This window comes from Euwallacea fornicatus, chromosome 3 (genome assembly GCF_040115645.1).
Source record: "Euwallacea fornicatus isolate EFF26 chromosome 3, ASM4011564v1, whole genome shotgun sequence".
NCBI lineage: Eukaryota > Metazoa > Arthropoda > Insecta > Coleoptera > Curculionidae > Euwallacea > Euwallacea fornicatus.
The window spans coordinates 4,163,576-4,176,119 of record NC_089543.1 but is presented as its reverse complement, the minus strand read 5'-3'; the positions used below and the strand labels follow the sequence as shown (position 1 = coordinate 4,176,119).

Below are 12,544 nucleotides of genomic sequence, written 5' to 3'. Positions count from 1 at the left end.
GACTCTAAAGTCAGTCTAATGCTTAGAGAAGCACTCAGATTCACTGGAATGGAGAATGAAAGAAATATAAAATGTATGATATTTATTGTACAGCTGTCTCCGACTACTAAATAATAACTGTCTGACGTACATTTCCTTAAAATTCATCATAGACATGTTCCCCGAATTTTTGAGAAGTTTCAAGTCTTTCAGGAATATTGGCGAAATATCTTACATTTATTTTCTCTGTTGCTGAAGTGCTTCAAATTAAGCAGACAAATTGAGGTTCCTCGGACCGTTCGAAGCATTAACAGATAAACAATCAATAATGGCATTCTTCACTACTTTAAGTAAATTTACTCCGACCTTTAATCTCAGAAAAAGCCTAAGTTATATTTAATTAAATTTACATCATTTTCCAAGAAACTCCAGACGACTCGAAATACTTTCCTTAGAACTTCGCTTAACAACTTCCCAGTTTCCGTTGAATATAGAAGATATATTGTATTGGTTGCATGTGCCTTGACCGAATCGATACATTTGATTAATTAAATTGTCCATATGAGCCACACCTAATTCTGTAGGGTTGCCGTGTCCGCGCTTAATGCGGTAAACGTGGAAAATCAGTTGTTTCGTGTTTCTGCTGCAGTACAATGGGCAACAAACTAATTACTTTTACGGATCAACAAATAGTAAATTACCAGGTGTGTAGCCAGTTATTTCTTTTAAAAAATAAGTAATTAAAAACATTTCTCAGGACTGTACGTTCTTCACTAGGAAAGAAATTTTAAGGCAGGTAAACTCGATCTGTTGATGTACAGCTTCCAAACCTAAATCAATGATTTTAGGGTATACAAAAAGTTCAAAGACATGAAACCTGATTTGATTCCATGCACCATGAAAAAAAACGAGGCTTACTCTATAAAAATCCCAGTTGAATGCTTGGAAGAATTAGCAGAATTCAAGGCAATACCTACATAACTATCATTAAATAATAAATAAATTGTTTAAATTCCAGGAAAACCCTCTTAAGAGGAGGATATTTGAGGTGTTCTCAAGGGATGGTAAAGGCACTCTGACATTCGAGGATTTTTTGGACATGCTATCGGTCTTTAGTGAAGCAGCTCCTAGAGATATTAAAGTGTTTTCTGCCTTCAGGATATATGGTAGATACCTTAATGAAGATTAAAAGATCCTCTCATTCCATTTTATTTGCAGATTTTGATAACGACAACTTTATTGGGCCTGCTGATTTGGATACAGCCCTTACTTTGCTCACAAAACAGGAGCTATCACTTGAAGAACGACAGCAGATTACAGAAAAGGTGATGGAAGAATCGGATGTCGATGGAGATGGAAAGTTGTCGTATTTAGAATTTGAGCATTGTATAACTAGAGCACCAGATTTCTTGTCTACATTTCATATTAGGATTTAATTGATTTAATCTAACATATTGTTTTTGAGGAGAAATGATTACCTCTCATTTTCCTCCAATACCAAAAACTTTCCTCAGCTGACCGTAACATCTGAACCGTATGTGTAATACCAATCAAATATTGGCAGGTGTATTATTTACGCTAAAGGATTGGAAAACAAACGGAAATGGCCTTCTTGTCCTAATGGAGAGAGCAAAATCGCATCGTGTTTCAATTTTCAACAACTTTATTTTTATGCAAAATCACTCCCCACCCACACTTTGATATCGCATTTTCTTATCAGTTGACTTGAGAATATATGAACTATTTTCCATCGCTTCGAGGACAAGAACCAACAAGACAATTTTCTTAATCGACATATCAGATCAGCTCAATAAATTGGTTTCATTTAATGCTGTAAAGACAGTCATTTTGTTTCATCCTGTCTCAAAAGATTCCTTAGCTACAGATATAAGACAGACCAACAACAAATACGAATAAGGATGGGATGGAATGGGGGAGTTCGAAATAAAAGATAGAAATGTTTGCCCGATTTGTCTTTAATGTTGTTTTTTTCATCACATCCAAAACAACCGGCTTCATTGACAATAATGGCATTTTATTGCATTTTTAACAAATTCTTCCATATCATAACCACGGAAATGATGAGTGAACGTTAACATTTAACATTAACACCAATGAGTGATAGAGTAGACTTATGATAACATATTTTTGATTACATCAAGACCACTAATCTTAGCATAACAAATATCTAAAATATTGTCATTTACTTTGATAATTCTGCAGTATTTCCTTAGATGGACCTGGTTAATACAAGAACTTTTACAAAATTTATTCTTACGATTAGAAGGGGAGACCATCAAAAAGTTACATCCAAAATATATTAGCTTGTTTTTTTGTCGTAACAGTAATCTTTACATCTGTGACAACAACTCTTATCAATTAGTAGTTCTGCTAAAATAATTCGGTAGCTGTTAGTTGCTTGGGATTTCGTCTAACCTGTTAGGGAGGGGTGGTTGCAAAACTGGGAAAAAAAAACCACAAACTTAGCGATCAAGGTCACATGAAACGAAGGCAAAACTTGCACCTTCAACGCTGATATTTACCACCTCCCTCTAAGGCTGATATACAAATTCTAGATAACTCTAACAATCTATCTCTGATTCCATAAATAGAAATATATAGCAGTCAACAGTATTAAAATCATTTCGAGGAAACAGCATAGATTTATTTTGTACAGAGATCACAGAATTAGTATATTTGTACAGAAGAAGAGCGACGATTATAATTTGCTTTATTGATAGGCCTGACTAGTCTTGGATGGAACGGCCCTAATGCATCTTCGTTCGTTGACGAAGGCGAGACGTGACGCTCTTGCTTCAACATGTCCAGCTTTCTGAGTGAGGCCCATAACCCTGAAAACGAGATTAAATATCTTTGCCATTTTTTATAAAGTTTCGGTCTTTCTAGTCACCTTTACTCCAATCCCTATCCAAGCTGGCAATTGACAAAAAGGGGCTCAAACCAGAATGCAACAGTCCTAAGGACTGTGTTAGCACCACAATTTGATGACTGATCCCGTCCTCCATTAACGCATTTAATAGTTGACAGGTGGTAAATGGTCCCCAGAGTAAACAAAAACTGAGGGCCATTAATAACATGAAGTACCCAAGCCTTTTTCGATGTCTCAGGCTGCTTGGTACTGGCCTTTCTACTACAGATACGTTCTCTGGGACATCCACCTCGTCCTGCTGGCAATAATATCACGAAATAAAATTTCAAATAAAGCATTTTCTGAAGATACCTTGGACATCCCGGTGACTATGATGACATGAGACTTAGAGCCCTGCGGTTTCTTTCTTTGTAATATTGGCATAGGAAGAGGTAGTTCACCGTGTCGGGCCCTTGCTGTTAGAGACACTGCTGTCAGATTTGAATAAAGAAATAAATTGCTCAACAGTACCTGCAAAGGCATTAATCTTTTAAAATAGATGTCAAGGACTCAAGGCAACGAATCATTAAAAACCTATAAGGTACGAACGATCGTTTTTTAATGAGGGCAAAGTTTTATTAAATCATCCTTAAACGTTTCTCCCAGATGCTTTACAAACTACCTCGGACCCTTCCCATTTAAAATAATCTAAAAATTGACAATTGGAGAATTTTATATTCGGATAATCAGCCAGATAATGGGCCTTGCAAATTTTAAATTAATTGCTAATTGCCATTGATTTTACTACGAAACGTGCTTGGCAAGACTAATAGAGATGAAATTCTGATTTAAAGTTTGAGAAAACCTCCTAAAGCGTTTCTTTAGCTTCATTCCTTTCTTCTGTTACATACAGTTAGCGCAACGAGTCAATATTTCAGTCAAATCGATATTAGAAAAATGTCAAGCAATTAAGGGATTCGGCTCGGCGAACATACCTACATCGAAAACTAAAAATTCATATCACGTTATGAATCTCCCGCTCACTTTGAAGTGAGAAAACATGTTTCAGCAAGTTAGTAATTGAATATACAGTAGTGGTCAAAATTATAGCAACTTTTTAAAATTTCAAATAATTTAGACTTAACGGCCTAAATTCAAAATAGGTTTTGAAAATATAATACTATAATGACTGTTGATGATGAAAGTATATAACAATAAAATAATAATAATTTGTATACAAAAATAAAAAAATATATTCATTTCGACCTGGACAAAAATATAGCAACGTTTCCAAAATAATTATAAAGAGTAATAAAACTTCAACAAATTACAAAAGAATTGTTCAATAATTAATATTTTGTATAATACCCTCGCTGCTGAATAACTTCTTCACGTCTTCGTGGCATTGAATTTATTAAATTGTTGATGTAATTGTTATCAATACTCTTCCAGGCTTCTTGAAGTGCCTGAAATAAATCCTGTAAATTGGAATATGTATTATTGCGAATTTTATTATCCACATATTCCCACAAATTTTCTATGGGATGGAGATTGGGAGATTGCGACGGCCAAGCAAGAACTTCTATCCTTTCCTCTCTAAACCATTCTGAAACAAGTTTCGATTTATGTTTGGGGTCATTATCTTGTTGGAAAATGCTTCTTAGTGGTATGGTTTATTCAAGATATGGTTGTAAATGATTCCTGAGGATATCTCGGTACATGAACCGATCCATGTGACCTTCTATTTTGTGAAGCGGACCCATACCAAAACCAGAGAAACAACCCCAAACCATAATCGAACCTCCTCCATGTTTTGCGGTTGGTAAAACAAACTTTTTAATGCAACCTTACGCCTTTGGGTCGTCTAACGTATGACGGGCTATCGCTTTTAAATAGGTTAAATTTGGACTCGTCGCTGAAAACTACCAATTTCCACTGTTCAGATGTCCAGTGTTGGTCATTCTGAGCAAACTGAAGTCGGGCTTTCACGTTCTTCTTAGACAGCAATGATTTTTCCGTTGGTCGCCTACCAAATAATCCATTTTCCACTAATCTTCTGCTTATGGTCTTGGAATTGGTATGAGATAGGCCCGTTTTCTCTAAATGTGATTTTATATGAGGGGATGATAGAAATGGATTTTTTTGACACATTCGAATTATCCATTTCTCAGTTCTTTTTGTAGTTTTCCTTGTGCGTTCTGAATTTTTTACAGCTGCTTTACTTCCTGTTTGTGTGAATTTGTGAATAATTCGAGATACAACTGAGTTACGCGCACCCAAACTCTTTACAATTTCGCTTTGCCGTTCGTCACTTTTATACCGCTCAATGATAATTTTCCTGATCTCTAATGAGATTGTTTTACCTCAACCCATAATGAAAATCGTCGATTTAATTTAGAATATAAAACGTCTTTAAACACACAAGTCTGTAAATCAAGTGAAATTTTAAAATTCTAAAAGTTGCTATATTTTTGTCCGGTATTGAAAAAATATGTTTTGATAGTTTCTTATAGGAATTGTTGATATTTTATTTGGATACATTTTAAACGTCAACGGTTGTGGAGGATAAATAATATAAAAATGCATATTGGGTTTAGTCGAATAAATACATTTTATTTAAAATTTTTAAAAGTTGCTATAATTATGACCACTACTGTATAATGTAATTACATATTTTACTATCATTAACAGTGTCGTTTTATTATATTTTGGAGGGATTTTGAGAATATAAATGACAAAAAAAATTACTGTCTCGTTGCATTACATTACGTTACGTTAGGTTACGAGCACGTTTCAGTAAACTTTTTAAATATATTACCAAAGAGTATGCCAAAAACACGGTCGTTGCTCTAAATCATATCCTACCTCATCAAATGTAAAGTATACAGCCGTATTACAAGACAAACTAGTTAAGATTAGTTTGAAACTGGATGCTGCAATTATGCAAGTCTATTCTTGAGAAGGGAGAGGTGCTAAATTTGCGAGATATTCACAGAGAGTTTCAAATTCAATTTGGGTAAGCTGCATCACGTATTACGACCCTCGCGTGATAAACAAATATTTAAAAATTAACAAAAGTCCTGGAGGATTCTGTAGATTAGAGGTAGATAAATAAAGTGTCTAGAAGAAACTAATAAACATATGCATCTACAGTTTATTATTATCGATCTTTACTACTACAACAAGACATCACCGGAGAAAAATCACAACAGAGCAAAAAGGAAAAATGATGATAGAATTTCCTGTCAACCGTCTATCACTTTCCTCCAAATATTCGACAATCACTTCCACCGTGATCACTGGTTCCGTTTCAAAATGATTTAAGCTGTAAATCTTCTTTTAAAATTCAGCAGCCTGGAGCTGACGTGATCTGCTCTGGGGAATTTATTCGTTTCAGTTGCATGCATTCATCAATTCGTTACATTTATCTAGTGCGGTTACTGATACCTCCTAAACCCATTTTAGGGTAAAATTAGTTAACGTTTCTATTCGAACAGAATTTAACTTGATTTCCACGGAAAAATTCTATAGCCTGCAGTTTTCTGTTAATTTATTCCATTTCCTTAACAAGCACAATCCTTCACACGATTTCTGTGACATCGTGCTTGTTTCAAAACTCCCGGTCTACATCGCTTTAGATAATGGAGTCAATGTTACTTTCTCTCGTTGAATTTATTTATGGTTCATTAGACAACGTAAGAATGCTTTAAAGGCAATTGAAAAAATGCGTAGGATTATACTAAAATTCGTAGGCTGATATCGCCTAAATATTTCTTGCCTATCCAGAATTATTATCCCAGTTTGCCGAACTATGAAATTTCAGTATATTTAGATAGCAGAGAAGCTAGATTGCATGCCCTATCATTTTCAGTTTAATGACTCTCTTATGGCCTATTTCGTTGTTAATCCGTATAATTATGTGGCTGCGGTTCGGACCTGTTAAAAGCTTCGGTCGTCCAAATAATTCATTCAATTTCGGAGTTTACTGCGAGTTGCTAACTCGTAAACTGTGCAAATAAAATCATTCCGATATATTTAGAGTAAAGCATCGTAATTTATTGAAATAGCTAATAACTAATAAATAAATATAAAATAAATCTACAACCAGTAAAAGGGAAATATTGTCTTACTAATAAGACTAACTATTACTTATTTTTTCATAAATATGTAGATAAAACTACCCACGAATTAATGTTTCTGTTTTAAATTATTGCTAATATTTATTCATGTTATTAATAATTTCTTAATGTCAAAACGTTGTATCAACTTTTCTGTAGGTGAGATATTAGTATACTAATTACCTGCATACAGTTTTGTAGTGTGGTTTGTCACTATCCAAAGGCTATTACAACCGCATTACAATCATTTCGCCGACAGGCATAGCAGCAACTTCGAGAAACTTGATACCCTACATTGACTTTTCATTAATAAAAAACACCTTCGAAACATGAACTAAAAACACATAAAAAAACACCCTCTATACCTAATTTGAAAATTACTGCATTAACCTTAAATTGAATCTCAAGGGGCTTTTAGAAGGAGTATGACTAAAATAATGTTTATAGGCCAATAAAATTTACTTGAAAAGTTTTATAAGATTATTCTGCAAAGTTTGATGCCAATAAAACTATTTTTACGGTTTTCACTTTTCTCGTTAAAATAAACCATTAGTGGAGTGAGTAGGGTATCCAATACTTACGGCTAGAATAGGAATGGCATGGGTGATGATGACTTTGACTACAACAGCTAAGGATACCCAGGAGTACTTTCTATGTCAAGAAATAGTCTCTACAAGAACCATTAACGTAGATGCTATATATATAAGCCCCACTATATAAGGTAAAATCTTCACTCTTGTTACTCTCCTGTTGGGTATAAACTTCTTCACTACACAGTACCGGTCCACGGCGACAAACATCATGAATAGCGTCGCACACGAAATGGGCAGACTCTAAAATTAAAGCAAAAACAAACTCGCTGTTCTTTACAATCCAGACTAAAGTAATATTAAAAATAATTTTATTGTGCTTATATGCACTTTAAGATCATATAGTTTCTATTATTATTCCCTGTTGGTATGAAAAGAAACGATTATAATGCAGATCATCATGATGATGATGATCAGTACCATTATCGAACACTGATATTATGGACACTCTGAAGGAACACGCTAATGGATTCATATCGAGCTATCATTAATATTGTGATGCGGCACTCCCAGCTGAAGAATTATATTTACTAATAAATATCGAAGTACCATACAGGACTTACTATAAAAATGATAGAACCTTATATTTTTAATAATTCAGAAAAAGATCATTACGAATACAGGACGATTAATAGGCGCCGAACTTCTTACTAATTTCATATAATCCCGCAGATGATGATACGAGGAAAGTTCCAGTAGTACCCGATCTAAGACTTAAAGAAAAAAAAATTGGAAAATCTTACATTATTTCTCACAATAGCCCCTTTTGAGACCTACACATTTTCCAAGCGATCTCCCGTGGTTCCTATATCCTGTTAGGAATAGTAAGGAGTAATAATAGTAAGGAGCTTCGAATGTTTCAAAATAGGCATCAACTTCGGACTCCACCTCTTCATTGTTGGCAAATCTCTTTCCATCGACCTAATTTTTGAAGTTTGGAAATAGAAAATAATCTGAGGGGGTTAAATCTGGCGAATAGGGCAGATGAGGGAGAAGTTCGAAACTAAGTTGATTTGTTTTAGTCATCGCGATGACAGAAGTGAAATTTAGAGCGTTGTCTTGATTAAACGAAATTTTCTTTTTCGCCAAATGCTGTGTTTTTTTTCTAATTTCTTCGTTCGAAGGCTGAAATAAATTAATAAAATATTCTCCGTTTACTGTTTTTCTTTTAGAGAAATAGTCGATAAAAATTATCCCACGCTCATCCTAAAAGCACTCCCTTGAAACATCCTCATGGCGCCGTGTTTATTCCTCTTGCTCATAGCTTTCTGATATCCAATCGTTTGATCAAAATGCGATATCGTGTACTTTTTGAAATACCTATCTACTCTGCTAACGTGCACAATTTTAGCTGACGGTCTTCCATTACAGTTTTGCGATTTTCACCAAAATATCTGGAGTGGTTAGGTCTCCAGTGTCATTGGATCAATCGCACCTGAGTTTCTATTGGCAACTGGCACAATCGTGTTTAAACTCTGCGGTCCAATACTTTACAGTTATCGAAGGGCCAGACTACCTCAGAATAGAATCGATTTCCGCTTTGATGTTGCATGAGCAATTTTTTCCATGCTCATAAAATCTTTAAAAGCTATTGTACTTTCGTTCACTAAAAACTTTTTCAAAAATAACCAAAACAACGCGGCACCCTTAAACTTTAGACATAAGCTTTTTACGGTTAGATATTTGTAATATAAGCAAATTTTTAACAAAAAATTTCCATCTATTCGTCAGATCGGGTACTTCTGGGACTCTCCTCGTAATTGATTTGTCACAAAGTGTTAAGGTTATAGTTCCTAAACCCAACCGACTAATGTGGTACGTAACGTGTCTTATCTAATTAACCAACGATAGATACAAATACCTAGCAAACCAAGATGCCAGAGAATGCATAAATGTACAGCTGATGTTAATAATTAAATTATTCGAGAAGTTTAACTGGGTAAATGCAACCAAATAATTATGCAAGGGATGGGCACATGCGGTGAAGTAGTATATTTAATATATTAATAAATATAACGAAATGGCAAAGGGATGACGGTTAAAAAACTAGAAAATCTGATGTAGAGTGCTAGGACGTCAGATAGCTCCAAACGAAGCAAAATTAGAAGAGATAATCTGATGACTATGACACATAACAGACACCACTGGGAATCTTAAAAGTGATCATTTGTATGAACCAAGCGATGATTTTGAAACTACTAGGAACAGTTTAACTGAATATATTAAGACCATTAAGAGCAGACTCCCCAAAGACACCTCCGACAGATTTATCGTGCTCGGAAATTACAGATGACTGTTTTGAATGATTTCAATTGCGTTTGCTGAGAATAATTTTATATGTGGCAATATGTATGTTACAGAAACCACAATTAACCGTAAAGTTAAGGCTGTTGTGAAGCTTAGTTCAGTGTGAAGGGAACACCTCAAACACAGCCTGAACTACCTCTATTTGGTAACATAAATATGAATGGGTCACGTATAAATCACCGTACATTCACGTTAAAGAATTGAACGAAATAAGAAAAGATATCATTGTATCATAATTAAGTAAATAACATAAAAAGCATAGAAAACGTAAGTGTCAAAATATTATGCATACATGATTTGTTTAAAACATTTTGGCTATTTTCCTTCTTCCTGATATACTTCCTGAACTAACCTACAAGCAAGCCCAGAATCCTATAGGCAAGGTTACTATACTGGGTGTATCCACGTCACCCTCTCTCGTCTCTGGGTGAGGCAGAGTGAAATATCAAATTCCAAAGATAATTTGATTCATAATAATATAGTGAGACACAAATTCAACTGAAGTCGAGACGCTTTCGCAATGAATGTAAGTTTATATGTGAATATGGAACGTTGATAAGATATTCAACGTTCTCTTACAGCTGTCATTCAATTGAAAAATAAGGATTCTGTTGTAAACATCTATCGTTTATTTCGTTGTCACTTTTATTCAATTTCAGGAGATTCAATTCCGAGTCGAATAACAATTAGATAATTGAAACATAATATTCGGACAGAGCTTAACGTAATCCCAATTTAAATGTTAGAGAGGATGAGCAAAACTGTCGTATTAGAGATAACGAGTGCGTGCGGCGTGGAGGCGGTAAATTGGATAATGCAATTTAAAAAAAATCACATTTCAGAGTTCTCTCAGATGCACATCAAGTGATTTTTGAATAAAAACGTAGCTACTAGTTAAAACAACGAAAATTAAGACGGATCCTTCGTTCTGTGTAAGCATTTATAAGAATATGAGTTTTTGAGAAATCCATTTGCCAGAAAAGTTAATTACGACTAAGCAACGTGTTTTGCAGAAATGTTTATCTTTCGTTGAGGAAACTAAGGCTTTTCTTTTCTTGAAAAAAACGTGTTTTTGGAGCTTTGTATATAAAATCCTTTGAGACCCCACATTTCCTCGAAGTTTGAAATTCGCAAAAAGTAATTGATAATTTCAGCCGCCTCAATTCAACGTATTAATTTAAGGAAGAAGTATAAGCTGAGTAACGTTCTGATCCAGTAATTATATCAACGCGAGTATGCAAATTAAAGAGTAGTAAGACACACTTACTGTTCAAAAATGGACTTGCACAACAACACTTTCACTATACCTTTATGGAACGAAATAATCGGCTTAGCATTTTCAAGTAGCTAACGCTGGGCGAAATTTTGCATAATCCGACGTTAACTGAATTAGAACAAACATATTCCAAAAACACACGTAATACATTATGAGAACGAGGCACACTTAACACATTAAAGGGAAATGCGAGGGAGCTATTCAAAAATTACACACCCCGTAAAAATGTGACATTTACAATTGGAGAAATACGCAGAGGCAAAAATTATACGAGTTTTACGAGTAGAGCTATCCTCGCTCAATTTGCATAATTTCTACGTATGCGTACGATTTTGATGAGGTGGCAGCTCTGAGTTTGAGTGGAAAATTAATTTCGAACAGAAACTTTTAATTAGGGAATAGTTTTCAATGTAGAATATGATGTGATATTCAATTCTGGATTTATGGGATTTATTAGACGTCTCAGCTGGTGTTAGGAAAAAAAATAAAATCGGTCCTAGCTAGAATTCAGGAGAGCTATCAATTAGGAACATAGAAATAATTTCATACAGCAACTGCCAAACACCAACGAAAACTTGTTTTTTCTTTTCTACATGAGAGAACAATGTTACTTGCTTGCGTCAACTTTTCCTTAAACGAAACGATATTATTGTCTAAAAGCTACGTTTTCCGTAATGTTAATAAATCTCAAGTGACTCGCGTCATTATACAATTGTTGGAGAAGTAGAAGCCATTATTAAATCTACGAGATAAAGGTAGCGCCGATCTGCGGTTGAATTTAGATATAACTTTGAACCCAATTTCAAAGTTCGACTTATTCCGGGACTCTGTGCGGATTAAAGGATTTATGGTACAATGACAGCTGGTTTGCGACAAGACATCGGAAAAAGATTGTATATTTATTAAGATGGAAATATATTAATATGGTTCGACACATGAAGGTAAAAGTATCAAAGACGCAACGATACGAGGCAAATGGGGGACCAGGCTAGAATATCTCCACAGCATTCGCAGATGTTTACATTAGTAAAATTATACGTACCTCAAAAAAGTCCAAAACAACGACCACAGCTGGCAATTCAGGCTTATAAAGAGACCTGTAAGTTTTCACTGGACAGCTGATGGCACACACAGAAAGATCCGAAATTACCATCGCAACCAGCAAAGGGTTCCTTGGCAGCTTACTCTTGAACAATTTGTAGGCAAAAAAGGCATTAATAAAAACTCCAACGCCTGAATTTAGGATGTATAAGCATATGACAATTTCTGTTGTAATCATAATTTTTAAAATTACGTTTGGCGGCATAATTCACAAACAAAAGTTGAGCAAAAACATCGTGCCGCACAATTGTCGTAAGTTTCGCGGATGTTTCTGGCAAAGCGAGATCACTTCCCTCCAAAGGCT

At 34.8% G+C, this 12,544-nt stretch overlaps 2 protein-coding genes across 3 annotated transcripts; one reads left to right on the top strand and one right to left on the bottom strand.

Moving 5' to 3' along the window:
* The first annotated feature begins 426 nt into the window (after positions 1-426).
* On the top strand, positions 427-1,586 carry Cib2 (Calcium and integrin binding family member 2). 2 transcript variants are annotated; one of them, XM_066302742.1, is made up of 5 exons: positions 427-683; positions 737-771; positions 828-945; positions 998-1,145; positions 1,198-1,586. In XM_066302742.1, the coding sequence occupies exons 1-5, from the start codon at positions 633-635 to the stop codon at positions 1,413-1,415; spliced, it is 570 nt and encodes a 189-aa protein (XP_066158839.1). In that variant the 5' UTR covers positions 427-632; the 3' UTR covers positions 1,416-1,586. The 2 variants fall into 2 exon arrangements, with proteins under 2 accessions (XP_066158839.1, XP_066158841.1); XM_066302744.1 differs by having other exon boundaries at positions 737-775.
* Positions 1,587-1,937: 351 nt separating this feature from the next.
* On the bottom strand, positions 1,938-12,544 carry LOC136350719 (uncharacterized). The gene is given in 5 exon segments (XM_066302735.1): positions 1,938-2,831; positions 2,891-3,167; positions 3,221-3,379; positions 7,548-7,799; positions 12,182-12,544. Coding segments are annotated over 5 exon segments (1,116 nt in total). The 5' UTR covers positions 12,446-12,544; the 3' UTR covers positions 1,938-2,667.

Excerpts from the sequence above, each read along its gene's own strand:
- Cib2 (XM_066302742.1), top strand. The coding sequence starts at position 633 with ATGGGCAACAAACTAATTACTTTTACGGATCAACAAATAGTAAATTAC. Across the intron at positions 684-736 it reads AACAAATAGTAAATTACCAG|GACTGTACGTTCTTCACTAG; the intron begins GTGTGTAGCCAG and ends AACATTTCTCAG. Across the intron at positions 1,146-1,197 it reads TTCTGCCTTCAGGATATATG|ATTTTGATAACGACAACTTT; the intron begins GTAGATACCTTA and ends TTTTATTTGCAG.